The 27,898-nt window shown below is 42.2% G+C and overlaps 1 protein-coding gene across 1 annotated transcript in view; it reads right to left on the minus strand.

Annotated features, from left to right (window-relative positions):
• Positions 1–6,748: 6,748 nt before the first annotated feature.
• Positions 6,749–27,898, minus strand: part of LOC115142859 (ras-related protein Rab-22A-like) — a 30,442-nt gene continuing 9,292 nt past the window's right edge. Inside the window, exons 2-5 of the mRNA XM_029682662.2 lie at positions 23,229–23,300; positions 21,768–21,874; positions 9,399–9,508; positions 6,749–9,140 (exon numbers count right to left, since the gene is read on the minus strand). Of these exons, the coding sequence (XP_029538522.1) occupies positions 9,109–9,140; positions 9,399–9,508; positions 21,768–21,874; positions 23,229–23,300 (321 nt within the window). The 3' untranslated portion in view covers positions 6,749–9,108. The remainder of the gene's footprint in view (positions 9,141–9,398; positions 9,509–21,767; positions 21,875–23,228; positions 23,301–27,898) is intronic.

Genomic DNA, 27,898 nt, shown 5'->3' on the forward strand with positions numbered 1-27,898 from the left:
TCCAATGATTGCATGTTGGTTATAGGATTGATGTTAAAGGCGGATTACTCACTCGCCGTCGGATACTTACAAGGCACCCCGACCTAAGTCCTCAATTTCTCTGTCTCTTCTTCATACGAAAGACATGGATTTGGGCCTTGTCAGGTGTCTGAAGTAAATACTTTGTGTCTGACTCATTAAAGAAAAAATCTTCATCCAGTACGAGGTGAGTAATCGCTGTCCTGATATCCAGAAACATTATGTACAAAATAAGTTACTAATAACGTGAAAAAACACACACGGTAGCACAATTGGTTAGGAGCCTGTAAAACGGCAGACATCTCCTCCGGCGCCATTCAAATGTCCCAAATCCCTAATTAGGCCCTAATGTATGGATTTCACATGACTGGGAATACAGATATGCCTCTGCAGGTCACAGATAACTTAAAAGAAAATGGGCCTCACAATGGGCTTCAGGATCTCGTCACAGTATCTCCGTGCATTCAAAATGCCATCGATAAAATGCAATTGTGTTCGTTGTCTGTAGGTTATGCCCGTCTGTGGTTGTGAGGCCGTTGGAAGCGGTTTATAGTAGAGAAATTAACATTAAATTCTCTGGCAACAGCTCTGGTGGACATTTCTGCAGTCAGCATGCCAATTTCATGCTCCCTCAAAACTTGAGACAGCTGTTGCATTGTGTTGTGTGACAAAACTGCACATTTTAGAGTGTTTTTCTCCAGCACAAGGTGTACCTGTGTAATGATCATGCTGTTTAATTAGCTTCTTGTTATGCCATACCTGTCAGGTGGATGGATTATCTTGGCAAAGGAGAAATACTCACTAACAGGGATGTAAAGAAATTGTGAACAAAATTTGAGAGAAATAAAGCTTTTTGTGTGTATGGAACATTTCTGGGATCTTTTATTTCAGCTCACAAAAAAACACTTTACATGTTGCGTTTATATATTGGTTCAGTGTACATGCGTTTGTCTATCTATGCCAGGTCTAGCATCTCAGACAATGTACAATTAATTATATTCAATCTTACAGGCTAAATAGTAATAGCTTTTTGTGCAATGTCCTGTCCATGTTTTGTGGTATCTACACTGAAAAACAGACAATTTAAACGTAGATTTGGCAGCAACACATTCCCAGGACCAGCTCAAGACTTTGTATTTTTCCAAAACATAATTCATGTAAGACTGGGGGTCTTTCTATGATACCCCTAAACACTATAATGCCTCATATAACATGCCAAATGCAGTAACTTTATCTTATCACATACCAGACATAATCAGTACAATTTAGACATTGCATTGTTATTTATTACATTTACATCTAAGTCATTTAGCAGACGCTCTTATCCAGAGCGACTTACAAATTGGTGCGTTCACCTTAAGACATCCAGTGGAACAGCCACTTTACAATAGTGCATCTAAATCTTTTAAGGGGGGTGAGAAGGATTACTTTATCCTATCCTAGGTATTCCTGAAAGAGGTGGGGTTTCAGGTGTCTCCGGAAGGTGGTGATTGACTCCGCTGTCCTGGCGTCGTGAGGGAGTTTGTTCCACCATTGGGGGGCCAGAGCAGCGAACAGTTTTGACTGGGCTGCGCGGGAACTGTACTTCCTCAGTGGTAGGGAGGCGAGCAGGCCAGAGGTGGATGAACGCAGTGCCCTTGTTTGGGTGTAGGGCCTGATCAGAGCCTGGAGGTACTGAGGTGCCGTTCCCCTCACAGCTCCGTAGGCAAGCACCATGGTCTTGTAGCGGATGCGAGCTTCAACTGGAAGCCAGTGGAGAGAGCGGAGGAGCGGGGTGACGTGAGAGAACTTGGGAAGGTTGAACACCAGACGGGCTGCGGCGTTCTGGATGAGTTGTAGGGGTTTAATGGCACAGGCAGGGAGCCCAGCCAACAGCGAGTTGCAGTAATCCAGACTGGAGATGACAAGTGCCTGGATTAGGACCTGCGCTGCTTCCTGTGTGAGGCAGGGTCGTACTCTGCGGATGTTGTAGAGCATGAACCTACAGGAACGGGCCACCGCCTTGATGTTAGTTGAGAATGACAGGGTGTTGTCCAGGATCACGCCAAGGTTCTTAGCGCTCTGGGAGGAGGACACAGTGGAGTTGTCAACCGTGATGGCGAGATCATGGAACGGGCAGTCCTTCCCCGGGAGGAAGAGCAGCTCCGTCTTGCCGAGGTTCAGCTTGAGGTGGTGATCCGTCATCCACACTGATATGTCTGCCAGACATGCATAGATGCGATTCGCCACCTGGTCATCAGAAGGGGGAAAGGAGAAGATTAATTGTGTGTCGTCTGCATAGCAATGATAGGAGAGACCATGTGAGGTTATGACAGAGCCAAGTGACTTGGTGTATAGCGAGAATAGGAGAGGGCCTAGAACAGAGCCCTGGGGACGCCAGTGGTGAGAGCGCGTGGTGAGGAGACAGATTCTCGCCACGCCACCTGGTAGGAGCGACCTGTCAGGTAGGACGCAATCCAAGCGTGGGCCGCGCCGGGAGATGCCCAACTCGGAGAGGGTGGAGAGGAGGATCTGATGGTTCACAGTATCGAAGGCAGCCGATAGGTCTAGAAGGATGAGAGCAGAGGAGAGAGAGTTAGCTTTAGCAGTGCGGAGGGCCTCCGTGATACAGAGAAGAGCAGTCTCAGTTGAATGACTAGTCTTGAAACCTGACTGATTTGGATCAAGAAGGTCATTCTGAGAGAGATAGCGGGAGAGCTGGCCAAGGACGGCACGTTCCAGAGTTTTGGAGAGAAAAGAAAGAAGGGATACTGGTCTGTAGTTGTTGACATCGGAGGGATCGAGTGTAGGTTTTTTCAGAAGGGGTGCAACTCTCGCTCTCTTGAAGACAGAAGGGACGTAGCCAGCGGTCAGGGATGAGTTGATGAGCGAGGTGAGGTAAGGGAGAAGGTCTCCGGAAATGGTCTGGAGAAGAGAGGAGGGAATAGGGTCAAGCGGGCAGGTTGTTGGGCGGCCGGCCGTCACAAGACGCAAGATTTCATCTGGAAAGAGAGGGGAGAAAGAGGTCAGAGCACAGGGTAGGGCAGTGTGAGCAGAACCAGCGGTGTCGTTTGACTTAGCAAATGAGGATCGGATGTCGTCGACCTTCTTTTCAAAATGGTTGACGAAGTCATCTGCAGAGAGGGAGGAGGGGGGGGGGAGGAGAATTCAGGAGGGAGGAGAAGGTGGCAAAGAGCTTCCTAGGGTTAGAGGCAGATGCTTGGACTTTAGAGTGGTAGAAAGTGGCTTTAGCAGCAGAGACAGAAGAGGAAAATGTAGAGAGGAGGGAGTGAAAGGATGCCAGGTCCGCAGGGAGGCGAGTTTTCCTCCATTTCCGCTCGGCTGCCCGGAGCCCTGTTCTGTGAGCTCGCAATGAGTCGTCGAGCCACGGAGCAGGAGGGGAGGACCGAGCCGGCCTGGAGGATAGGGGACATAGAGAGTCAAAGGATGCAGAAAGGGAGGAGAGGAGGGTTGAGGAGGCAGAATCAGGAGATAGGTTGGAGAAGGTTTGAGCAGAGGGAAGGGATGATAGGATGGAAGAGGAGAGAGTAGCGGGGGAGAGAGAGCGAAGATTGGGACGGCGCGATACCATCCGAGTAGGGGCAGTGTGGGAAGTGTTGGATGAGAGCAAGAGGGAAAAGGATACAAGGTAGTGGTCGGAGACTTGGAGGGGAGTTGCAGTGAGGTTAGTGGAAGAACAGCATCTAGTAAAGATGAGGTCGAGCGTATTGCCTGCCTTGTGAGTAGAGGGGGAAGGTGAGAGGGTGAGGTCAAAAGAGGAGAGTGGAAAGAAGGAGGCAGAGAGGAATGAGTCAAAGGTAGACGTGGGGAGGTTAAAGTCGCCCAGAACTGTGAGAGGTGAGCCATCCTCAGGAAAGGAGCTTATCAAGGCATCAAGCTCATTGATGAACTCTCCGAGGGAACCTGGAGGGCGATAAATGATAAGGATGTTAAGCTTGAAAGGGCTGGTAACTGTGACAGCATGGAATTCAAAGGAGGCGATAGACAGATGGGTAAGGGGAGAAAGAGAGAATGACCACTTGGGAGAGATGAGGATCCCGGTGCCACCACCCCGCTGACCAGAAGCTCTCGGGGTGTGCGAGAACACGTGGGCGGACGAAGAGAGAGCAGTAGGAGTAGCAGTGTTATCTGTGGTGATCCATGTTTCCGTCAGTGCCAAGAAGTCGAGGGACTGGAGGGAGGCCTGGGCTGAGATGAACTCTGCCTTGTTGGCCGCAGATCGGCAGTTCCAGAGGCTACCGGAGACCTGGAACTCCACGTGGGTCGTGCGCGCTGGTTTATGTATTACAAATACCCACTTTTCCAACCATTAAGCATTAGAACAAATGTGAGCAATGAAATAGTGATATGATGTGCTATTAAAATGACTTTTTAAATGGCACCGAGTAGCTGCACCACCATCTACAACAGAGTGCAAAATAAAAAGCTATACTGTAAAATAATTACTGCTGGAATGCAAAGGCAGCATGTGATGCAATGGCATTACAAAAACAATTAATCAAGTTGATTCACTCAAACAGTGCAAGATGTATTGGGACTTGTCTGGTTAGTATTTTTCTGATATGTTTTCTTCAGAAAAATGGCAATTAGTCCACTTTTATTTATATATATATTATATATATATATATATATATATATATATATATATTAAACTAAGCAAGTCAGTTAAGAACAAATTCTTATTTACAATGACGGCTTAGGAACAGTGGGTTAACTGCCTTGTTAAGGGGCAGAACAGATTTTTACCTTGTCAGCTTGGGGATTCAATCTAGCAAACTTTTGGTTTCTGGCCCAACGCTCTAACCACTAGGCTACCAGGAACAATATACCTGAAAGGGGATAGGGTTCAGTGCACAAATCAATACAAATACTTGATCTGAAAGTGCAGTTGTAGAAGTACCAGAGCTATAATAAATTTCCCTTTAAAAAAATGCCTTGTCCTTGCGAAATACGATATAATTTCAAGTGGAAATCATTGAGGAACACTTTAAAATGCCACAAAATCATTAACATTGAACTTTTAAAGGCCTTTTGAAGAATCGATGATCAGAAATCAACACATCACACCTAAATGTAACATATAACCATACTATAAATCTCCTTGATCCCTAGGAATTCTTGTTTGTCACATTTGAGTAACCCTTCCCATAAAGACAATTATTGCACTGACATGGTTGTAAAAACAAATTCCTGAAGAATGTACAGTCTACCCTGCTATTTACACAACTCACTATCAACACTTATTAAAATGCACAATGGTCAATAAAAAAAACAACATGTTGAGTAAAAAGGAAAGGATATACAAGCCACTAAGACAACTTAACCTCAAGAGACCCACCTTGCATTCCAATTATCGGTCCACTTATTATTATCGGTGTGCACTTGTATACTCCTCCACACTCATTTAAAATAATTGAATTAGATTGGTGTACAATGCATACAAAGAGAGTTTCCAACACATTTCTCAGACCAGTCATTAAATCATTACATTTACATTTAAGTCATTTAGCAGACGCTCTTATCCAGAGCGACTTACAAATTGGTGCGTTCACCTTAAGACATCCAGTGGAACAGCCACTTTACAATAGTGCATCTAAATCTTTTAAGGGGGGTGAGAAGGATTACTTTATCCTATCCTAGGTATTCCTGAAAGAGGTGGGGTTTCAGGTGTCTCCGGAAGGTGGTGATTGACTCCGCTGTCCTGGCGTCGTGAGGGAGTTTGTTCCACCATTGGGGGGCCAGAGCAGCGAACAGTTTTGACTGGGCTGCGCGGGATCTGTACTTCCTCAGTGGTAGGGAGGCGAGCAGGCCAGAGGTGGATGAACGCAGTGCCCTTGTTTGGGTGTAGGGCCTGATCAGAGCCTGGAGGTACTGAGGTGCCGTTCCCCTCACAGCTCCGTAGGCAAGCACCATGGTCTTGTAGCGGATGCGAGCTTCAACTGGAAGCCAGTGGAGAGAGCGGAAGAGCGGGGTGACGTGAGAGAACTTGGGAAGGTTGAACACCAGACGGGCTGCGGCGTTCTGTGATGGGAAGTGAACAAATACACACATTAGGAGAAAGGACAGACAACTGGGAGGCATTGTGGCCAGTTTACAACTGGAGTTAAAAATGTGGCCCATTTCTGTATTTTTGGCAAGAGGGAAAGCCACTAAGAGGAAATCAAAAGGAAAGGGGAACAATTCCATTGACAACTCTGTGCTAAGTGTTATCCCTAAATTGCCAGTCAAATGGCAATGGCTCATGAACTACTGTAACATTCGAGACTTAACATTAATGTGCTACACAGAGGAGCAATTTAAGACATCATAGTGAACATGTTGCTCATAGTGTTCTTTCAATTATTCATTTCTAGACAAGGTGTTCCAGTTCCACTCCATATTCAAGCTCGACTTAATTGCTTAAATCACAGTAGACGGAAGGAAAGGCAGCCGGCGCCGGAAAGAAGGTGCGAGGGGAACGAATGTGACCGGTCTACAGAGTACAGCATAGAATTCAGAGAGGAAAAGAGAGCACTGTTTGTTAGCGGGTCAGCATGTCAACGGAACACAGTGCCTGGATCTCTTCGTGTAACCTTTTCTTTAGAAAGATCTAAGCTCGACGAGTGTAGTCAAGTTCTTCCCAGAACAAGTTTCTAGATATGGCCCTTTTTTAAATGTTTTATCTCAGGCCAGGTAGTAAAACTACATTGGATGTGTGAGCCAGTGCTTATTCTGTAAAAGAATGAGAAAATAAAGTAAACAAATGTTTATGGGACAATTAAAGAATTGGTAGGACCTCACAAAATCAATCTCTCCTGTAAAACGGTCATAAAAGAAAAACAGCAAGAGATCAAGGACGGACGGAGTTGCCAACTCACACAAACAGTTAAAATGCCATTTCAGAAACATTGAAACACACTGAATACTGTAAAAAGGCTGGCAGTATTCTCCAAGCACTCCAGGGCCATGCATTTACAGAATTCCAGTGAGTGGCTCATTTGCTCTAATATTAAAGTCTAAATGTGAGCAGTTTGAGAAGTTATATCGCACACTTAGGGACTGCCAGTCTTGTTAGCACTCAAACAGGCTGGCCCTTTAAGAGACGACCACAGGGCCCGAATCATGAAAGCCTTCCAATCAGTGGTGTATTGGAGGGTAAATGCAAGTAAACACAGTTTACCCACTTTTTTGTGGAAAAAATGCGTTAAAAGTATAGAGAGTGTTACTTTTTTCACCGAGACTGGCGATAAGAGTTTACATAAAAAATATTTTACCACTACATCACTGCTCTCAATGTAGAGGTCAGCCATAAAAGGACTGTCCTCTCATTTTCAGTGGCAACAATCAACCAGCCACGTTACCATCACAAAACCAATTTCCCCTCCAAAGTGTTGAGGCTAAAACAGATGGAAAGAAAGTGACAACGATATTGATGAATACAAAATTGCAACAGAGGAACAAAACACAAAATAAATGTAAAAAAAAAGCATTACTCCCATTGGGGATTTTCATTACTCTAGTATCAAACGGTTTGGTAAACACCTGCCTTAGTTGGCCCTATGCTGCAAAGCACTGTGTGAGGGCCATTATAGGTCAGACTACACAAATACATTTCCTGTCATGCACTTCTGACTCATCAATCTGGATCACAATGATTAGATAGATCCATACAGGTGTTAATATTTTCAGACTGAAGTGGCACTCTGTAAAAAAACAAATTGGTACGCTCCAGATTAATGAAACTGTTGTTACTTAGGCCAGCAGCATACCACCCTGCATCCCACTGCTGGCTTGCTTCTGAAGCTAAAGCAGGGTTGGTCCTGGTCAGTCCCTGGATGGGAGACCAGATGCTGCTGGAAGTGGTGTTGGAGGGCCAGTAAGAGGTACCCTTTCCTCTGATCTAAAAATGTGCCAAGGCAGTGTTTGTAGGGTTCTGTCCTTTGGACATTAAGCGGGTGTCCTGATTCTGTGATCACTAAAGATCCCATGGCACTTATTGTAAGCGTAGGGGTGTTAACCCTGGTGTCCTGGCTAAATTCCCAATCTTGCCCTCATCACAGTTACCTAATCATCTCCAGCTTACAATTGGCTCATTCATCCCCCCTCCTCTACCCTGTAACTATTCCCCAGGTTGTTGCTGTAAATGAGAATGTGTTCAGTCAACTTACCTGGTAAAATAAGTGTAAAAAAAAAAAAAAATACTTAGTGTGACTTACTCTAGTTGATTTAGTAAGAGATTGGTATTAGTCCATTTAGAGGTGGAGAAAGTACATCTATACAGGCCTACCTAGCCATTTTTAAGAAGAAACTGAAAATGTAAAGGTATGTTAAAAATAACCCCCATATTGTCTACGGTTACAAAATAGACCCTGTAGCCATTGCAAGAAGAAAAATCATAGCATGCTGTAAACCCGATGATGCCAGGACCCGTGTAGAGGTTTACGAGATCGAAACAGAAATAAAATCTGTGTTAACGTTCTTCTTCTTTTCAGAACTATTACAAGACATATAAAAGACAGGCAGGGAGGGAACACTTATAACTTCATAGCAATTGCTGTGGCTTTGGACTGCTAGATTGACATTTTACACTGAAAACCTTTGAGGATACATCTCAAATGGCACCCTCTTTACCTATATAGTGCACTACTTTTGGGCCCTGGTCAAAAGTAGTGCACTATATAGGAATAGGATGAAGTGAACACAGCAAGAGAGCGGGTGATACTTCCATTGACCTTCTTGAGGAACCTAAAGGCAAAATACTAAAGGCTGTGAACTTTGGTTGAACCTTTTGGGGTCTGGATAGGGAGACAGGAAACAAACCGACAGCTTCACAAAATCCAAGCCGAAGCAATATCCCAGTGAATTGCAATAGGCTTTCTCTTTAGAGTGGAGTATTAGATGGAGGATGCAATGGCGGTAGGAGTCAGTGGTCCCCGATGGAGGAGTGGTATTCTGTTGGAGGGACTATGGAGGCTGCAAGCAGAGAAAGGTCATTGCGTCAGGGGTCAAGAGTCAGGGTGGGACTAAGATCAGGGTTTACTGGCAGCATCAGCAGCAGGTCTGGGTCTCTGAGGGCTAGCGGTGCAGTTTGAAGCCCTTCCCTGCATTCCCTCATCCATCATCTAGGACAGTGATCTGTTGACCTGTAGGGGAGAACAAAATGTGCAGGGGGGACATAAAAAACTAAAATGTTACACCCAGAGACCTTTGGTTAAAAGGAAAGTGCAGCAGAAGCGCACACACAATATTACTTGGGACACCTAAATAAACAAAATTATAAAAAACCATGAGGTCAATGTAAGCTATTGTACACCACTAGTAATACACTGGTATCCCACAAAGCACAAATTAGGCCCAAAAGATGGGATGACACCAAAACATATTTTTTAAAACACACTTACTTATCTCTATAAAGACCTCATGGATGTTAATGGTGTTCTTGGCACTGGTCTCCACAAAGATGGTATGGATGGAGTCTGCGTAGTCCATGGCATCCTTCTCCAAGACCTCCCTGTAAAGAGTGTTCAAGTCTTAAAACGGGGTGCATCTCAATAGTGGAGAGAGGTGCACTGATCTGAAAACACAGGATAGGTAAAAGCAATATGGCGGACGTGAGCCAAGAAATCATTGTTGCTTGTCCAGTTGTTTCACATCAGAAAAAGAGGAGGCTCCAAGACACACCCCTTAAAAAATTAGATGGACCGGACCCAAATGGGAGATGAGCAGAAAAGGAGAAAGGGACCCATGCCAGCACTTCCCCACTAGGACTGACACAATTATGGTATAACCATGTAACCAACGTTTATGGATGAAGACCGTCATGAAAATAAAATAACCAACATAACTGTAAAAAAATATCAAATACATGTGGAGCAAACAGCTGACTGAGGATGGGACAATAGCTACTTTTCTATTAGAATGTACTTTTTAAGTAACACCGCTTACTAGAATGGACTAACTACATGTGTAATTATCCTACTGTTTTCACCAAACAAATGTGAATGGGCATTTGTGCTGTTGAGTCCATTTCTGCGGTAACATGGACTCTAAACGTGATGAAACTTAGCTCCTTGCTGAAACAAGCAAGGGGTTGTATTATGCCATCATTGACTTGAATGGGGATGCCTATTCTATCAATTATATTCTTAACGCAGCACATGCAGTCAGGAGCAGAGGAGAGGAAAACCAACCACATGGCGGACACAGATGCCTGCTCCCAGACAAGCTAAACAACTTCTTTGCGGGCCACTCCCGAGGACTGTGAGCTCTCGTTCTCCGTGGCCGACATGAGTAAGACATTTTAAGCGTGTTAACACTCGCAAAGCTGCCGGCCCAGACGGCATCCCTAGCCATGTCCTCAGAGCATTTGCAGACCAGCTGGCTGGAGTGTTTACAAACATATTCAATCTCTCCCTATCCCAGTCTGCTGTCCCCACTTGCTTCAATATGTACACTATTGTTCCTGTACCCAAGAAAACAAAGATAGTTGAAGTAAATTACTATTGCCCCGTAGCACTCACTTCATGCATGAAGTGATGTAACAGTATAACTTTAGACCGTCCCCTCTCCCATACCCGGGCGCGAACCAGGGACCCTCTGCACACATCAACAACAGTCACCCACGAAGCATCGTTACCCATCGCTCCACAAAAGCCGCGGCCCTTGCAGAGCAAGGGGAACTACTACTTCAAGGTCTCAGAGAAAGTGACGTCACCGATTGAAACGCTATTTATCGCGCACCGCTAACTAAGCTAGCCATTTCACATCCGTTACAGTGAGTTGAGGCAAGTTAACCAGCATAACTACCACAGCATTCTGCAGCGATACACCATCCCATCTGGTTTGCGCTTAGTGGGACTATCATTTGTTTTTCAACAGGACAATGACCCAAAACACACCTCCAGTCTGTGTAAGGGCTATTTGACCAAGAAGGAGAGTGATGGAGTGCTGCATCAGATGACCTGGCCTCCACAATCACCCGACCTCAACCCAATTGAGATGGTTTGGGACGAGTTGGAACGCAGAATGAAGGAAAAGCAGCCAACAAGTGCTTAGCATATGTGGGAACTCCTTCAAGACTAGTGGAAGGGTTATGTTTCATAGGACACATGGCACCTGACCTTCGCCTCTCTCTCTCTCTCTCTCTCTCTCTCGAGTCCGTTGGGGAGTTTCAGCGATGGGACAAGACTAACTACCAATTGGATATCACAAAAAAGGGGTAAAAGTAAAATAAAAATATATATATATATATATATATATATATATATATATATATACACACACACACACACACATACATATACATATATATATACACACACACACTGTATATCATTATGGGGTATTGTTTGTAGATTGATGAGGAGAAAAAGCGATGTAATCCATTTTAGAATCAGGCTGGAAAGTTTGAATACTCATTATGGCCAAACAGTTCTATTTTTGTTTCATCAGACCAGAGGAGATTTCGTAGATATAGGACTCGTTTTACTGTGGATATAATAATTTTGTACCCGTTTCCTCCAGCAACTTCACAATGTCCTTTGCTGTTGTTCTGGGATGATTTGAACGTACTTTGGTGCGAAAAGTGCATCTCTAGGAGACAGAACACGTCTCCTTCCTGAGTGGTATGACGGCTGCGTGGTCCCATAATGTTTATACTTGCATATTATTGTTTGTACAGATGAACGTGGTACCTTCAGGTGTTTGGAAAATGCTCCCAGGGATGAACCAGACTTGTGGAGGTCTACAATTTATTTTCTGAGGTCTTGCCTGATTTCTTTTGATTTTCCCATGATGTCAAGCCAAGAGGCACTGAGTTTGAAGGTAGGCCTTGAAATACATCCACAGGTACACCTCCAAATCATACAATGTGATTTTCTGGATTTTTGTTTTAGATTCCATCTCTCACAGTTGAAGTGTACCTATGATAAAAAATAACAGACCTCTACATGCTTTGTAAGTAGGAAAACCTGCAAAATCGGCAGTGTATCAAATACTTGTTCTCCCCACTGTGTGTGTATGTGTATATATATATACACACGCACACACATAGTACCAGTTTGGACACACCTACTCTTTCAAGGGTTTTTATTTTTTACTATGTTCTACATTGTAAAATAATAGTGAAGACATCAAAATGATGAAATAACACATATGGAATCATGTAGTAACCAAAAAAAAGTGTTAAACAAATCTAAATATATTTTAGATTTTAGTTTCTTCAAAGTAGCCACCCGTTGCCGTAATGACAGCTTTGCATTCTGTCAACCAGCTTCATCTAGAACACTTTTCCAACAGTCTTGAAGGTGTTCCTACATATGCCTAGCACTTGTTGGCTGCTTTTTCTTCACTCTGCGGTCCAACTCATCCCAAACCATCTGGGTTGAGGTCGGGCCAGGTCATCTGATGCAGCACTCCATCACTCTCCTTCTTGGTCAAATAGCCCTTATACAGCCTGGAGGTGTGTTTTGGGTCATTGTCCTGTTGAAAAACAAATGATAGTCCCACTAAGCACGAACCAGATGGGATGGCGTATCGCTGCAGAATGCTGTGGTAGCCATGCTGGTTAAGTGTGGCTTGAATTCTAAATCAATCACAGTGTTACCAGCAAAGCACCCCTACACCATCACACCTCCTTCTCCATGTACCCCAGTGGGAACCATACATGCGGAGGTCATCCATTCACCTACTCTGCTTCTCCTGTGGCGGTCCTCATTAGAGCCAGTTTCATCATAGCGCTTGATGGCTTTTGCGACTCCACTTGAATAAACTTTCAAAGTTCTTGACATTTTCCGGATTGACTGATCTTCATGTCTTAAAGTAACTGTCATTTCTCTTTGCTTATTTGAGCTGTTCTTGCCATACTATGGACTTGGTCTATTACCAAATAGTGCGATCTTCTGTATACCACCCCTACCTTGTCACAACACAACTGATTGGCTCAAATGCATTAAGGAAAGAAATTCCACAAATTAACTTTTAACAAAACACATCTGTTAATTGAAATGCATTCCAGGTGACTACCTCATGAAGCTGGTAGAGAGAATGCCAAGAGTGTGCAAAGGAGTCATCAAGGCAACAGGTGGCTACTTTAAAGAATCTCAAATATAAAATATTATTCCATATGTGTTATTTCATAGTTTTGATGTCTTCACTATAATTCTACAATGTAGAAAATAGTAAATATCAAGAAAAACCCTGGAATGAGTAGGTGTATCCAAACTTTTGACTGGCACCATGTGTCTAATATATATATATATATATATATATATATATGCTGCCATCTATTGGACATACCCAGTTCAAAAAATAAAACAAAATGTGGCTTGTTTATAAAGTGTTCTGCCTTGCTATAATAAATATCATAAAATAACTAATAAAACAAACTGCAAAAATGCATACATAGGTTGATTTAAAAATGCTATTTAGAACTATAATGGTATTTACTAACAATATTATCACTAAAACAGTTTCTAAAAGTGATCAAGGCTACCCTACCCTAGAATTAGGGTTAGGGTTAAGGCTAGAATAGGTTATACCGGGTTAGGGCTAGGGCTATGGTTAAGGCTAAAATAGGTTATGGGTTTATAGCGCTCTTGCTCCTCCCTGTGGCATTCTGTGGGTACTACATACCTCTTTCGCCACACTTGCTAGGCTCATAATCTGAGGTAACAACTGTGTCCGATCTATAAATCAATGAGCTAGACCTATCCCTTTGGTTTGCAAATCAGTGAACCTGCGCAGCATTTGCTCAATATGATGCCTACGGATTAACAGATTGACGCATGTAAGGTTATTTCTTAATTTTAAAAAAATATTCTGACTGTATAAATCATCCACAACTTAAAAAAGAGAACAGGGACATGCATTTGTTTAGGTTTTACACATTTCTCTGAAAAAATAGATGGTTAACCATGGGCAGAAAATATTTAACATTTGATTGCTATGTGCCAGCCAACTCTAGCACTGTGTGTCAACACAACGTGTACCAAGGCGAACAGTGAGATGCTCACCAAGTAGCCATAAACAAATAAATTACCCGAGGTAAGCCTACAAGGTTAACAAGGGCAGTTCTCAATGCCAACAATAGCGAACTGGCATTTTGAGGCAGAACAATGGGCTGGGAATGAAACGTTCATCAGGTGAGTTGGTGCCACGGTGCTCAGTAGAACTAATAGGAACTGGCAGGGTGAAAAATGCCCTAAAATAAGGCCTGTTTTTTGGCGAATACTTCAAAACTATGGCAAGCAGCTGGGACACATGGTGATATTCTGAAACTGGGCTCTATGGCGAATGCAATGAACTAGTTTTTATCAGAAAAAAAGCTTAAAAAATGTAATGTTGTGTCCAGCTTTTTGTTGTTCCTCTACCTCGACACTTGCTTTCAGCCTCTGCATGGTCAATGCAGCACATGAAACAATGTTGATGACAACAATGCTATTTTCACTTTGCTTCTTAATATTAATCCACAAGCGTTCTATAATTACACTATTCTGTTTTTTTTCTTCCATCTGCAAACTGCTAGGCCTAAATCTTGTTAGCTGCTAATGCTAATTGCTTGCTACCTAACTAATAAATGTACTGAGTCAAAGCTAGCGGTATACAGCCTGATAGTGTAGACCTACATCTAAATGTTTTTTTGCGCAACAGTATCTTCTAATTCAAAGAGGAATATGTGAAGCAAGAATGTCAGCTATATGAAGTGGCTAAGAGAGAACTTTCAATGCAGCCAACGATTATAGGGTCCCCTAGGAAACACTTGTTAACACGTTGGTTCCTTTAGAGGACCACAATGGAAATAAGTCCCAGACCTTATTGTGTTATCCTCAATGATTTTATTCATGTGCATGTATGGCTTTTTCAAGTTTTATGTTTTTTTTTTTTAAATGGTCGAATTAATAAACTAAACTAAAAACTAAACTACCCTGTCACAATAACTCCTCCCTGGCATTTTCATTTGTTGTCATATCAAACTGTATTCAAAGTTCCCACTATTATATTCTAACTATATAATTTGCATAATCATTCTATTTCCACGATTCCAACAGTTCACTGAAGTGTTTTGCTCTAAATCCCAGGTCAAGTCGTGTAGCCCTATGTGGCAGTGTGGAAATGATCTGAAATGAGTGCAGGAAATAATTTTGGGTTGAACTGAACAGTGTAAAACAATCAGAATAGAGATAGACCCATTGAAATCACTTAGAATGTATGTAGGGTCACCCTAGGGTCAAACACTACTCATAATGCAAATTTTGAACTTTTATTATTCAAAAACATAAAATACCGTCATAACGTCAAATTTTGTTAAAATATCTTGGCCATATCGCCCAGCCCTAGTTCCATGTCTATGTAATTTAAGGCAGCAGCCTCTAAGGTTCAGTGTTGAGTAACCGGGTGGTAGCCGGCTAGTGACAGTGACTAAGTTCAGGGAAGGGTACTGGGTGGAGGCCGGCTAGTGACGGCCTTGAGATAGAAGCTGTTTTTCAGTCTCTCGGTCCCAGCTTTTTTATTGCACCTGTACTGACTTCGCCTTCTGGATGATAGCAGGATGAACAGGCTGTGACTTGGGTGGCTGAGGTCCTTTGATGATCTTCTTGGCCTTCCTGTGACACCAGGTGCTGTAGATGTCCTGGAGGGCAGGCAGTGTGACCCCGGTGATGCGTTGAGCAGATGGCCCTGCAGTTGCCGTACCAGGCGGTGATACAGCCCGACAGGATGCTTTCAATGGTGCATCTGTAAGAGTTTATGAGGGTCTTTGGGGCCAGGCTGAATTTCTAAAGCCTCATGAGGTTGAAGAGGCGCTATTGCGCCTTCTTCACCACACTGTCAGTGTGGGTGGACCATTTCAGATTTTCAGATGAGTATGTTGAGGAACTTTCCATTTTTCACCTTCTCCACTGTGGCCCGTCGATGTGGATGGGGGCATGCTCCCTCTGGTGTCCCCTGAAGTCCACGATCAGCTCCTTCATTTTGTTGATGGTGAGGGAGAGGTTATTTTCCTGGCACCACCAATCAAGTCTGCAAACTTGATGATTGAATTGAAGGCATGCGTGAACCAGGGGTACAGGAGGGGGCTGAGCACGCACCCTTGTGGGGCCCCTGTGTTGAGGATCAGTGAAGTTGAGGTGTTGTTGCCTACGATGACCACCTGGAGGTGGCCCGTCGGGAATTATAGAACCCAGTTGCACAGGGCGGGGTTCAGACCCAGGGCCCTGAGCTTAATGATGAGCTTGGAGGGTACTATGGTGTTGAAGGCTGAGCTGTAGTCAATTAATAGCATTCCTCTTGATGATTGTGGACTACAGAAAAAGGAGGACCGAGCATGCCCCCATTCTCATTGACGGGGCTTTAGTGGAACAGGCTGACAGCTTCAAGTTCCTTGGTGTCCACATCACCAACAAACTATCATGGTCCAAACACACCAAGACAGTCGTGAAGAGGGCTTGACAAATCCTATTCCCCCTCAGGAGACTGAAAAGATCTGGCATGGGTCCTCATATCCACAAAAAGTTCTACAGCTGCACCATCGAGAGCATGGTTGCATCACTGCCTGGTATAGCAACTGCTCGGCCTCACTGTAATTGTAAAAATTGTCAAAGACTCCAGCCACCCTAGTCTGCCAAGTACAGGTCCAAAAGGCTTCTTAACAGCTTCTACCCCCCTTTTACGCTGCTGCTACGCTCTGTTTATTGTCGATGCATAGTCACTTTGACTCAACCTACATATTACATCAATTACCTCGACTAACCGGTGCCCCCGCACATCGACTCTGTACTGGTACAGCCTCGCTACTGTTAATTTACTGCTGCTATTTAATAATTTGTTACTTTTTATTTTATTTAACACTTACTTTTCTTAAAACTGCATTGTTGGTTAAGGGCTTGTGTTAGGGTTGCATCAATTCGAATCGGGTATCAGGATAAATATGACAATGAGTCACCGATTGTATGCTATGTATTTTTTATTAGCTAAGCAATAAGTGGTAAATGCAATTTTCGTATATACGGGCTCTGTCCCACCTCGCAGAGCAAAACAGAGAACTAACTTGTTCTTGACAAAGATATTATAAATATACTCTGACAGAAATAGTTCCTGCTTCCGAGCCGGCCTGTCAGAGTGGAGACTGGGCGTGGTTTAGACTCACCCAGCCTATCGTTGATTGTTGTCGTCCGAGCTGGTACCAGCCCCCGGGCGCTCCAGTTAGATAGATGTAACTGTTGCTGTGTCGAGTATCTATGCGCTCATTCCCTAGATACCGTTATCACATATCTGGTTTCTGTTATTGTTACATTTGAGTTCTAACCAAAAACAGTCTGTGGTTTGCTACACTACGTTCTGTATGTGTCCGTTTTTATGTTATTCTGTATTTTTCCATCATGAGAAAGGCTCATGGCCCTGAAACTGTTAACAATGTTTCAAGTCAGCTATGTTGCATAACACATACATACATCCACACAAGCCAACAGCAGATAATATTCAATCACATATATGGTATCGGGCTATAGTGCATAACACAGAATCCTCATACTTGTAAGTAAGCATTTCACTGTAATTGTATCCGGTGCATATGACAAATAAAATTTGATTTGATTTGTCCAGATGGGATAGGGCAGTGTGCAGTGCGATGACAATTGCATTATCCATGGATCTATTGGGGCAGTATGCACATTTCAGTAGGTCTAGGGTGTCAGGTAAGGTGGAGGTGATATGATCCTTATGTGCCTTGAATTCTAAATAAATCACTGACAGTGTCACCAGCAAAGCATCCCCCACACCATCACACCTCCTCCTCCATGCTTCCCGGTGGGAACCACACATGCGGAGATCATCCGTTCACCTACTCTGCGTCTCACAAATACACGGCGGTTGGAACCAAAAATCAAAAATTTGGACTCATCAGACCAAAGGACAGATTTCCACCAGTCTAATGTCCATTGCTCGTGTTTCTTGGACCAAGCAAGTCTCTTCTTCTTATCGGTGTCCTTTAGTAGTGGTTTCTTTGCAGTAATTCGACCATGAAGGCCTGATTCACGCAGTCTCCTCTAAACAGTTGATGTTGAGATGTGTCTGTTACTTGAACTCTGTGAAGCATTTATTTGGGCTGCACTTGAATAAACTTTCAAAGTTCTTGACATTTTCCGGATTGACTGACCTTCATGTCTTAAAGTAATGATGGATTGTCATTTCTCTTTGCTTATTTGAGCTGTTTTTGCCATAATATGGACTTGGTCTTTCACCAAATAGGGCTATTTTCTGTATATCAACCCTACCTAGTCACAACACATCGATTGGCTCAAATGCATTAAGAAGGAAAGAATTTCCATAAATTAACTTTTAACAAGGCACACCTGTTTTTAAATGCATTCCAGGTGACTCCCTCATGAATCTGGTTGAGAGATTGCCAAGAGTGTGCAAAGCTGTCATCATGACAAAGGGTGGCTACTTTGAAAAATCTTAAATATATATTGATTTGTTTAACACTTTTTTGGTTACTATATGCTTCCATATGTGTTATTTCATAGTTTTGATGTCTTCACTATTATTCTACAATGTAGAAAAAATAAATAAAAACCCTTGGTGTGTCCAAACTTTTGACTGGTACTGTATATACAGTGGATTCGGAAAGTATTCAGACACCTTGACTTTTTCCACATATTGTTACATTACAGCTTTATTCTAAAATGGATAAAATACATGTTTTTCCTCAGCAATCTATACAGAATACCCCATAATGGTTAAGCAACAACAGGTTTTTATACATTTGTGCAAATGTATAAAACATATCCATCAACAGCAATTGAAGAGGAGTAGACCACGTTCCACAATCAACAGCATGATCAACTCAATGCGAAGGAGAGGCATGTTGCACTGCATGAAGAAAATGATAGTCACACCATATACTGACTGGTTTTCAGATCCATGCCCCTTTTTAAGGTGTCTGTGACCAACATATGCTTATCTGTACTCCCAGTCATGTGAAATCCATAGATTAGGGCTAAAGGATTTGATTTCAATTGACTGATTGCCTTATATGAACTATAACTCAGTAAAATCTTCTAAATTGTTGCATGTTGCGTTGATATTTTTGTTCAGTGTACAGTTGAAGTTTACATAGACTTAGGTTGGAAACATTAAAACTCTTTTTTTCAACCACTCCACACGTTTCTTGTTAACAAACTATATTTTTGGCAAGTCGGTTATGACATCTACTTTGTGCATGCCACAAGTCATTTTTCCAACAATTGTTTACAGAAAGATTATTTCACTTATAATTCACTGTATCACAATTCCAGTGGGTCAGAAATGTACATACACTAAGTTGACAGTGCCTTTAAACCGCTTGGAAAATTCCAGAAAATTATGTCATGGCTTTAGAAGCATCTGATAGGCTAATTGACATAATTTGAGTCAATTGGAGCTGTACCTGTGGATGTATTTCAAGGCCTACCTTCAAACTCAGTGCCTCTTTGCTTGACACCATGGGAAAATCAAAAGAAATCAGCCTAGACCTCAGAAAAACAATTGTAGACCTCCACAAGACTGGTTCATCCTTGGGAGCAATTTCCAAACGCCTGAAGGTACCACGTTCATCTGTACAAACAATAGTACGCAAGTATACACACCATGGGACCACGCAGCCATCACACCTCTCAGGAAGGAGACGTGTTCTGTCTCCTAGAGATGAAGGTACTTTGTTGCGAAAAGTGCAAATCAATCCCAGAACAGCAAAGGACCTTGTGAAGATGCTGGAGAAAACTGGTAAAAAAGTATCTACATCCACAGTAAAACGAGTCCTGTATCGACATAACCTGAAAGGCCGCTCAACTTTGCAACTGCACATGGGGACAAAGATCATACTTTTTTGGTGAAATGTCCTCTGGTCTGATGAAACAAAAATATAACTGTTTGGCCATAATGACCATCGTTTTGTTTGGAGGAAAAAGGGGGAGGCTTGCAAGCTGAATAACACCATCCCACCGTAAAGCACGGGTTGGCAGCTGTGGGGTTGCTTTGCTGCAGGAGGGACTGATGCACTTCACAAAATAGATGGCATCATGAGGGAGGAAAATGTGAATATATTGAAGCAACATCTCAAGACATCAATCAGGAAGTTAGAGCTTGGTCGCAATGGGTCTTCCAAATGGACAATGACCCCAAGCATACTTCCAAAGTTGTGGCAAAATTGCTGAAGGACAACAAAGTCACGGTATTGGAGTGACCATCACAAAGTCCTGACCTCAATCCCATAGAAAATTTGTGGGAAGAACTGAAAAAGTGTGTGTGAGCAAGGAGGCCTAAAAACCTGACTCAGTTATACCAGCTCTGTCAGGAGGAATGGGCCAAACATCACCCAACTTATTTTGGGAAGCTTGTGGAAGGCTACCAATTTAAACAATTTAAAGGCAATGCTACCAAATACTAATTGAGTGTATGTAAACTTCTTACCCACTGGGAATAAAAGCTGAAATAAATCATTCGCTCTACTATTATTCTGACATTTCACATTCTTAAAATAAAGTGGTGATCCTAACTGACCTAAGACAGGGACTTTTTACTGAGTTTAAATGTATTTGGCTAAGGTGTATGTAAACTTCCGACTTCAACTGTATATACATTTTTTTTAGCGGTTATTACGGTGACTGCGGTCATTTGGCTGGCCAATTACATCATCCAAAATTCCATGACCATCACAGCCCTACTCCCCGCCAGTATCATATCACTCATCTCTACTAGACTTAGGTGTTGCGTGGGGCTTCCCCCAGTACTGCTATACCTTCATTCGATCCAGCTAATGCTCATCATATTACAATGAACTTGTCACACACTTGTCACACACTTGTCACATGAACTTGTGATTTGGGATGGCCATTCTATGTTTTGTTATCTATGATTTTGTATTTCTATGTTTTGGCCGGGTATGGTTCTCAATCAGGGACAGCAGTCTATCGTTGTCTCTGATTGGGAACCATACTTAGGTAGCCCTTTCCCCTCCTTTCTTTGTGGGAAGTTGACTTTGTTTATGGCACATAGCCTTAAGCTTCACGGTTTGTTTTGTAGTGTTTATTGTTCTGTTCTGTGTCTTTTTCTAATAAAGAGAACATGTACGCTCACCATGCTGCACCTTGGTCCACTTCATTCAACGGCCGTGACAGAACTACACATGATGGAAGCAAACGAGCATCCTAAGCTGTGTTTCCACAGGGGCCCACTCTGATCGGAAAGCAATAGCATATACATGTTTCTCTTTATGAACTAGACCTGTGCTGTGTCCCATTTTGAGGTACAGTCATTTCTAATAATTGCTTAGCGAGTCAATAATGACTAATACTAATGGATGGACAGTAGATGGGAGATTATTTGAAGCATCAGTTCTCTCCACTGCTCCAATGCAATTAGGCTACTCTAGTAGTTAAAGTCCTTTAATCTAAGCGAGCATGTTTGAGTGACATTACATACACATCCTCCAGCGTATCTCCAACAGAGAGGCTGGCAGTTACTGTTCCACGGTATGTTCACATTGTTGGAGCCAAAAGTTTGAAGATACACGGTTGGCTCGGCCGTTGACGTCCCTTGCGTCGACGAGTCATTTAATCTTCATTAGAAAATGTAGTACAAGCAAATCTCATGTCAACGATTCAACGATTCGTCTGGTAAAAATTACTGTATTTTGGCCATGCTGCTGACTTGTAAAAATAAGCAAATGGCTGAGTTGCACCCTATTTCCTATATTGTTCACTACTTTTGACCTGGGACTTGAGGGATTTATTTACCTGGCATCGGACAGGTCACACTTGTTGCCAGCGATGGCTACCACGATATTGGGAGGGCCGTGTTGGCGAAGCTCCTTCATCCAGTTTTTCAATGCCTGGAACGAGTCCTGAGAAACACGGTTCAGGCTATTATTAATAATAAATAACTTATTCAGCATTTATAGCGCTATTCATTTCATAAAGAATCTCAAAGTGCTTTAAAGCAACAAAAAAATACATGCAATTTATAAAAAACATCACAACATGGACAGTTATTAGAAAGTTAATGGAGTGGTCATCTGAGGGAGGTGGTCAAGCTGGGAGGGAAAGTCCGGGGGCAGGCAGCACGGTCTCATCAAGGTGTCTCTCTGTCTTTTCCATAGTAGGAATCAGGTTTGAGCTTAGCCAGTGGCACTGCAGTCCATGGACTCCATAGTAGGTAGCTAGCTACTCCTTCACTACTGCCAAAATGAAGCAACTTGGATGATGCTATGTCAGTCACGTGGCTCCAGAAAGCACACAACATTTCAATTATAATTCAAGATTAAACTCATCGCACCGATCTGCCATCTTGCTTTCGGACTTCTCTCCATCCTCAACCTCTGGACACTAGCTTGCATTCGAATCAAAACAATTGCCAGCTAATGTTAGCTGCTTGCTAGCTAGCAAAACAAAGAAATGAATAGCCAACTTCACCTGCAGTCTTAATGCCGTGGTTGATTCTGATGATATTAATTAGTTATATTAATTGTTCATTCTTAAAACAAAAAGATTATACAAAGCCTTAATTTATTAATTACAAAAATATTTACAAATGCACAGGAGCTCTCTGCTTATGCTGCTACTAGGGTGCCATGGCAACTATATACTATAAAGTTATTACTACTTTATAGTATACATATAGTAAATATCTTACATTGTTACATATTAGAGTTTGAGATAATGTTATGCAACGCATAACTGTGTGCGTGTGTGGGATTTAAACAGGTGTGAAACATAGGAGATGTGAACAGGACATGCAGACACATGAGTATGGACAGTATATATTTACTGGACATGCCTATATTTGACTCAAAGTGACCTGTGGGATCCCATAGTCGCCTATAGTAGACATACAAGCTGTATGCCGTGCATGGATACCTACGTTTTTGCAAAGGTCAATCTATTTGGAGCATTTTTTCTGTAGTCAGAAATATAAGAAGAAAAGGTCCTAAGAAAACCTGTCCCTATGATGTCAGCGGGGGTCATAAAAAAAATATTTTAAAAACGGAGTTTCTCAGTGATGGAGAGAGCTGATTTATTTTGCAAATGACTCCTGCTGACATAGGAAAAAAAGTGGCATTGTCCCTTTAAACATTTGAGGGAAAAAACAAATGTCATGTCATAGAGGACTCACATGTGGTAGCCATCGGGAAAAGATGAGCAAAATGTGTCAAAAGCAGTTAGTATGTTACCAGAGGGAAACAGGAGGGGATACTGTACCTCTTTGGTGATGTTGTAAACAATGATGGCTGCCGCAGAGCCTCTGTAGTACATTGGTGCCAACGTACGGAACTATGGGAAAGCAGAGAAAGAAGTGGAGATATAGAATAGTGAGTACCGGTAATGGGCTACAATCATTCTTCAAAGAAAGAGGCTGTCCCTCTAGACAGGGAAGATAATTAGTTTTCTAAAGCCTCCAACAGGACTTTATCTACAGCCAAACTGGTTGCACTGATATAGTGAGGTCAAGGGCCATGTATGCATATTTAGTACTGTAGATCATGATTAAAGTAAGAGATGATGAACTTCAAAGAAAAGGTTACTGACATTTTTGTATTCATCTTTAAGGATTGTGTATCTAGCTTGCAATTGTTTATGAGAAAATCAAGGCTACCAAAATAGCATCGCAATCACTACTACCATGTTTCCAAAACATTACATTCACAGAGTACCCAATCTAGAAGTCTTATACGGTGACATTTAGACACCGTTATATGACTTACACCACTTTCCATTTCACCCAACAGGGTCTTTGAGAGAAAACATCAACTCAAAATGGAGGGGTAAAGATTTTTGATGAAACAAAAAGGCCTTGTGTTCCAAGCCTATATGCCAAGTGGCTTTTGTTACCTGAAAGTATGGCAAGCCATTCCACAGAGGACTCACATGTGGTAGCCATCAGGAAAAGATGAGCAAAATGTGTCAAAAGCAGTTAGTAATTTTATATTTATGGAGAACTATACATTTGGTCTTCACCCAGTAAAACAGAAAACCCTGCGTAATAAAAACAAGCTGAGGCTACATACAGTGCCTTCGGGAAGGTATTCAGACCCCTTGACTTTTTCCACATTTTGTTACTTTACAGCCTTATTCTAAAATGGATTAAATAATAACTTTTTTTTCAGCAATCTACACACAATTCCCCATAATGACATAGTTTTTTTGCAAATGTATAAATATATACACTACTGTTAAAAATTTTGGGGTCCTTGTTTTTTAAAAAGCAACTTTTTGTCCATTAAAATAACATCAAATTGATCCGAAATACAGTGTAGACATTGTTAATCTTGTAAATTACTATTGTAGCTGGAAACGGTTTATTTTTAATGGAATATCTACATAGGCGTACAGAGGCCCATTATCAGCAACCATTACTCCTGTGTTCCAATGGCACATTGTGTTAGCTAATCCAAGTTTATCATTTTAAAAAGGCTAATTGATCATTTGAAAAAAAAACTTTTGCAATTATGTTAGCACAGCTGAAAACTGTTGTGTGATTAAAGAAGCAATAAAACTGGCCTTCTTCAGACTAGATGAGTATCTGGAGCATCAGCATTTGTGGGTTTGATTACAGACTCAAAATGGACAGTCTATTCTTGTTCTGAGAAATTAAGGCTATTCCATGCAAGAAATTGCCAAGAAACTGGAGATCTCGTACAATGCTGTGTACTACTCCCTTCACAGAACAGCGCAAACTGGCTCTAACCAGAATAGAAAGAGGAGTGGGAGGCCCCGGTGCACAACTGAGCAAGAGGACAAGTACATTAGAGTGCCTAGTTAGAGAAACAGACACCTCACAAGTCCTCAACTGGCAGCTTCATTAAATAGTACCCGCAAAACACCAGTTTCAACGTCAACAGGGAAGACTCCGGGATGCTGGCCTTCTAGGGAGAGTTGCAAAGAAAAAGCCACATCTCAGACTGGTCAATAAAAAGAAAAGATTAAGATGGGCAAAAGAACATGGACACTGGACAGAGGAACTTTGGCCTAGAAGACCAGCATCCCAGAGTTGCTTCTTCACTGTTGACATTGAGACTGGTGTTTTGCAGGTACTATTTAATGAAGCTGCCAGTTGACAACTTGTGAGGCCTACGGCTGACCCTGTAAAACAGCACATTTCACTGCACCTATCCGGTGTATGTGACAATAAAACATGTTTAAAAAATAAGCAGTCTTTGGACTAGGCGAGACAACGATTCATACTTTGGTTTAATTTACCTGGCTGTTGTCACTAAATACTAACCTTACCATGCTTGCCCAAAAAGTCCATATCCCCAAATTAGGATGTTATAGACTAAATTACCTACACAAAGTATCTTCATTCACAATAACTTTCAGACACTAGGCGACGTTTACACAGGCATCCCAATTCTGATATTGTGCACAATTATTGTTAAAAGATCTGAACTGATTGGTCAAAAGACCAATTAGTGGAAAAAATATCAGAATTGGCCTGCCTGTGTAAACACAGCCTTTGTAATAGGGTCCTGTGTGTAGCTGGTGTAGAGAGTCAGGCGCAGGACAGCAGAAATTTGTAATTAACGTACTCTACTCAAAATACAAAAATACAAGGCAAATATAGGAGCTCACAATAACGGACTGATTTACAAAAAACAATCACTCACAAACGAACATGGTGAACAGAGGGTTAAATAATAAACAGGTAATTGGGTGAGTGAAACCAGGTGTGTAAGACTAAGACAAAACGAATGGAAAATGAAAAGTGGATCGGCAGTGGCTAGAAGGCCGGTGATGTCGAGCGCCGAACGCCGCCTGAACAAGGGGAGGGACCGACTTCGGCGGAAGTCGTGACAGCCTTTGGGATGATTTGGGCATGAGATGTACATTTGGGTTGAAATGCTGCAATGTTGAATATTGAACTCAAGTATTTGCTGTTGTTGAAAAGGCATGCAGTATATGTTTAATTTGGTATGATTGTAATAATTTATACTGACAAGTAACAATGAGTGACATTCAGACCATCAACTGTATGAGATACAAAAGAAAGCTGCAACAGAGACAAGTGAAAGGCAACGCACCTGTCATTAGTTAGACTACCATTTAGGCTCAGTCCTTCTACATTTTAGGATAATATTCAGCATAACTCTTCAAACATAATTAGCCTATTTAACCATGAGGGGAATAATAATCAGGCATGCCACATATTAGTTAATGAAATAAAGAGATTAGCTTTAAAACAAACAGTCAAACGTTGAGTTGGAACGACTTTCCCACCAATTCCCATTTTCCGTTACAATAAAAAGGAATAAACTATCCCGGCTTGGAATAACACAGTTACCTCAGGAAAAGCACACATTCCGTGCAATTACAGTTGTTACTGGCCCCGAGACTACCGGAGGGAGTCCAATTTGGGATACTTGGCAGATGGCGGGAACTGGATGCTGCCTGTCTGACTGGCTAGCGCTGTGTAGCTTGCTCCAGTTCAGCCAGTACCTGACAGCATAGACAGTCTTGTGTGGTCCCTTGCAAAAGTGTGCCCTGGGAGCATTTTGCAGCGAGAGCTAGAACAGACAGCTATGGCCACACCGGAGCTGTAAAAAAGCATCCCTTATTTTGCTAAGCATGTGCAGGTTAATTACTGAAATTATGAGCCTGGCACCCAATGAAAGGTGTCTGTCCGTGCCAGGGAATGCAGAGAGCGAGGGAAACCCAGCTTCTTCCCGGAGGGGCATCAGAGATTGTGTAGTAGCCTAATCACAACTCTTTCTCATTCCATCTCCATCAGCTGCTCCTAAATCTCTCAACCAAACTCCACTAACTGTTAACTTCTTTGGGACTGGGGGGCAGTATTGAGTAGCTTGGATAAAAAGGTGCCCAGAGTAAACTGCCTGCTTCTCAATCCTAAAATCTAGAATATGCATATAATTAGTAGATTTGGATAGAAAACACTCTGAAGTTTATAAAACTGTTTGAATGATGTATGTGAGTGTAACATAACTCATGTGGCAGGCAATAACCTGAGAAAAAATCCAACCAGGAAGTGGGAAATCTGAGGTTTGTGGTTTTTCAAGTCATTACCTATCGAATACACAGTGTCTATAGAACCTTGTTTGATGCTTCTACTGTGAAGGAGGGGGGAATGAGAGCTGAATGAGTCATGGGTCTGCCAGAGTGGCATGAGCTGATCACGCACGCTCACGTGAGAGCGACCTGCTTTCTATCGCATTTCTACAGACAAAGGAATTCTCCGGTTGAAACATTATTGAAGATTTATGTTATTAACATCCTAAAGATGGATTCTATACTTCGTTTGACATGTTTCTACGAACTGTAATATGACTTTTCATCTGAACTTTCGCCTGGACTTGCCTGCGGATCGTGAGTTTGAATTGTGTACTAAACCCGCAAACAAAAAGGAGGTATTTTGACATAAATGGTGGACTTTATCGAACAAATCAAACATTTATTGTGGAACTGGGATTCCTGGGAGTGCATTCTGATGAAGATCATCAAAGGTAAGTGAATATTTATAATGCTATTTCTGACTTCTGTTGACTCCACAATATTGGGGATATCTGTATGGCTTGTTTTGTTGTCTGAGCGCTGTACTCAGATTATTGCATGGTGTGCATTTTTGGTAAAGCTTTTTTGAAATCTGACATAGCGGTTGCATTAAGGATAAGTTTATCTAAAGTTCCATGCATAACACTTGTATTTTCATCAACATTTATGATGAGTATTTCTGTAAATTGATGTGGCTCTCTTCAAAATCACCGGATGTTTTGGAAGGAAAACATTACTGAACGTAACGCACCAATGTAAACTGAGATTTTTTTTATATAAATATGAACTTTATCGCACAAATCATACATGTATTGTGTAACATGAAGTCCTATGAGTGTCATCTGATGAAGATCATCAAAGGTTAG

This window comes from Oncorhynchus nerka, linkage group LG15 (genome assembly GCF_034236695.1).
Source record: "Oncorhynchus nerka isolate Pitt River linkage group LG15, Oner_Uvic_2.0, whole genome shotgun sequence".
Classification (NCBI taxonomy): domain Eukaryota; kingdom Metazoa; phylum Chordata; class Actinopteri; order Salmoniformes; family Salmonidae; genus Oncorhynchus; species Oncorhynchus nerka.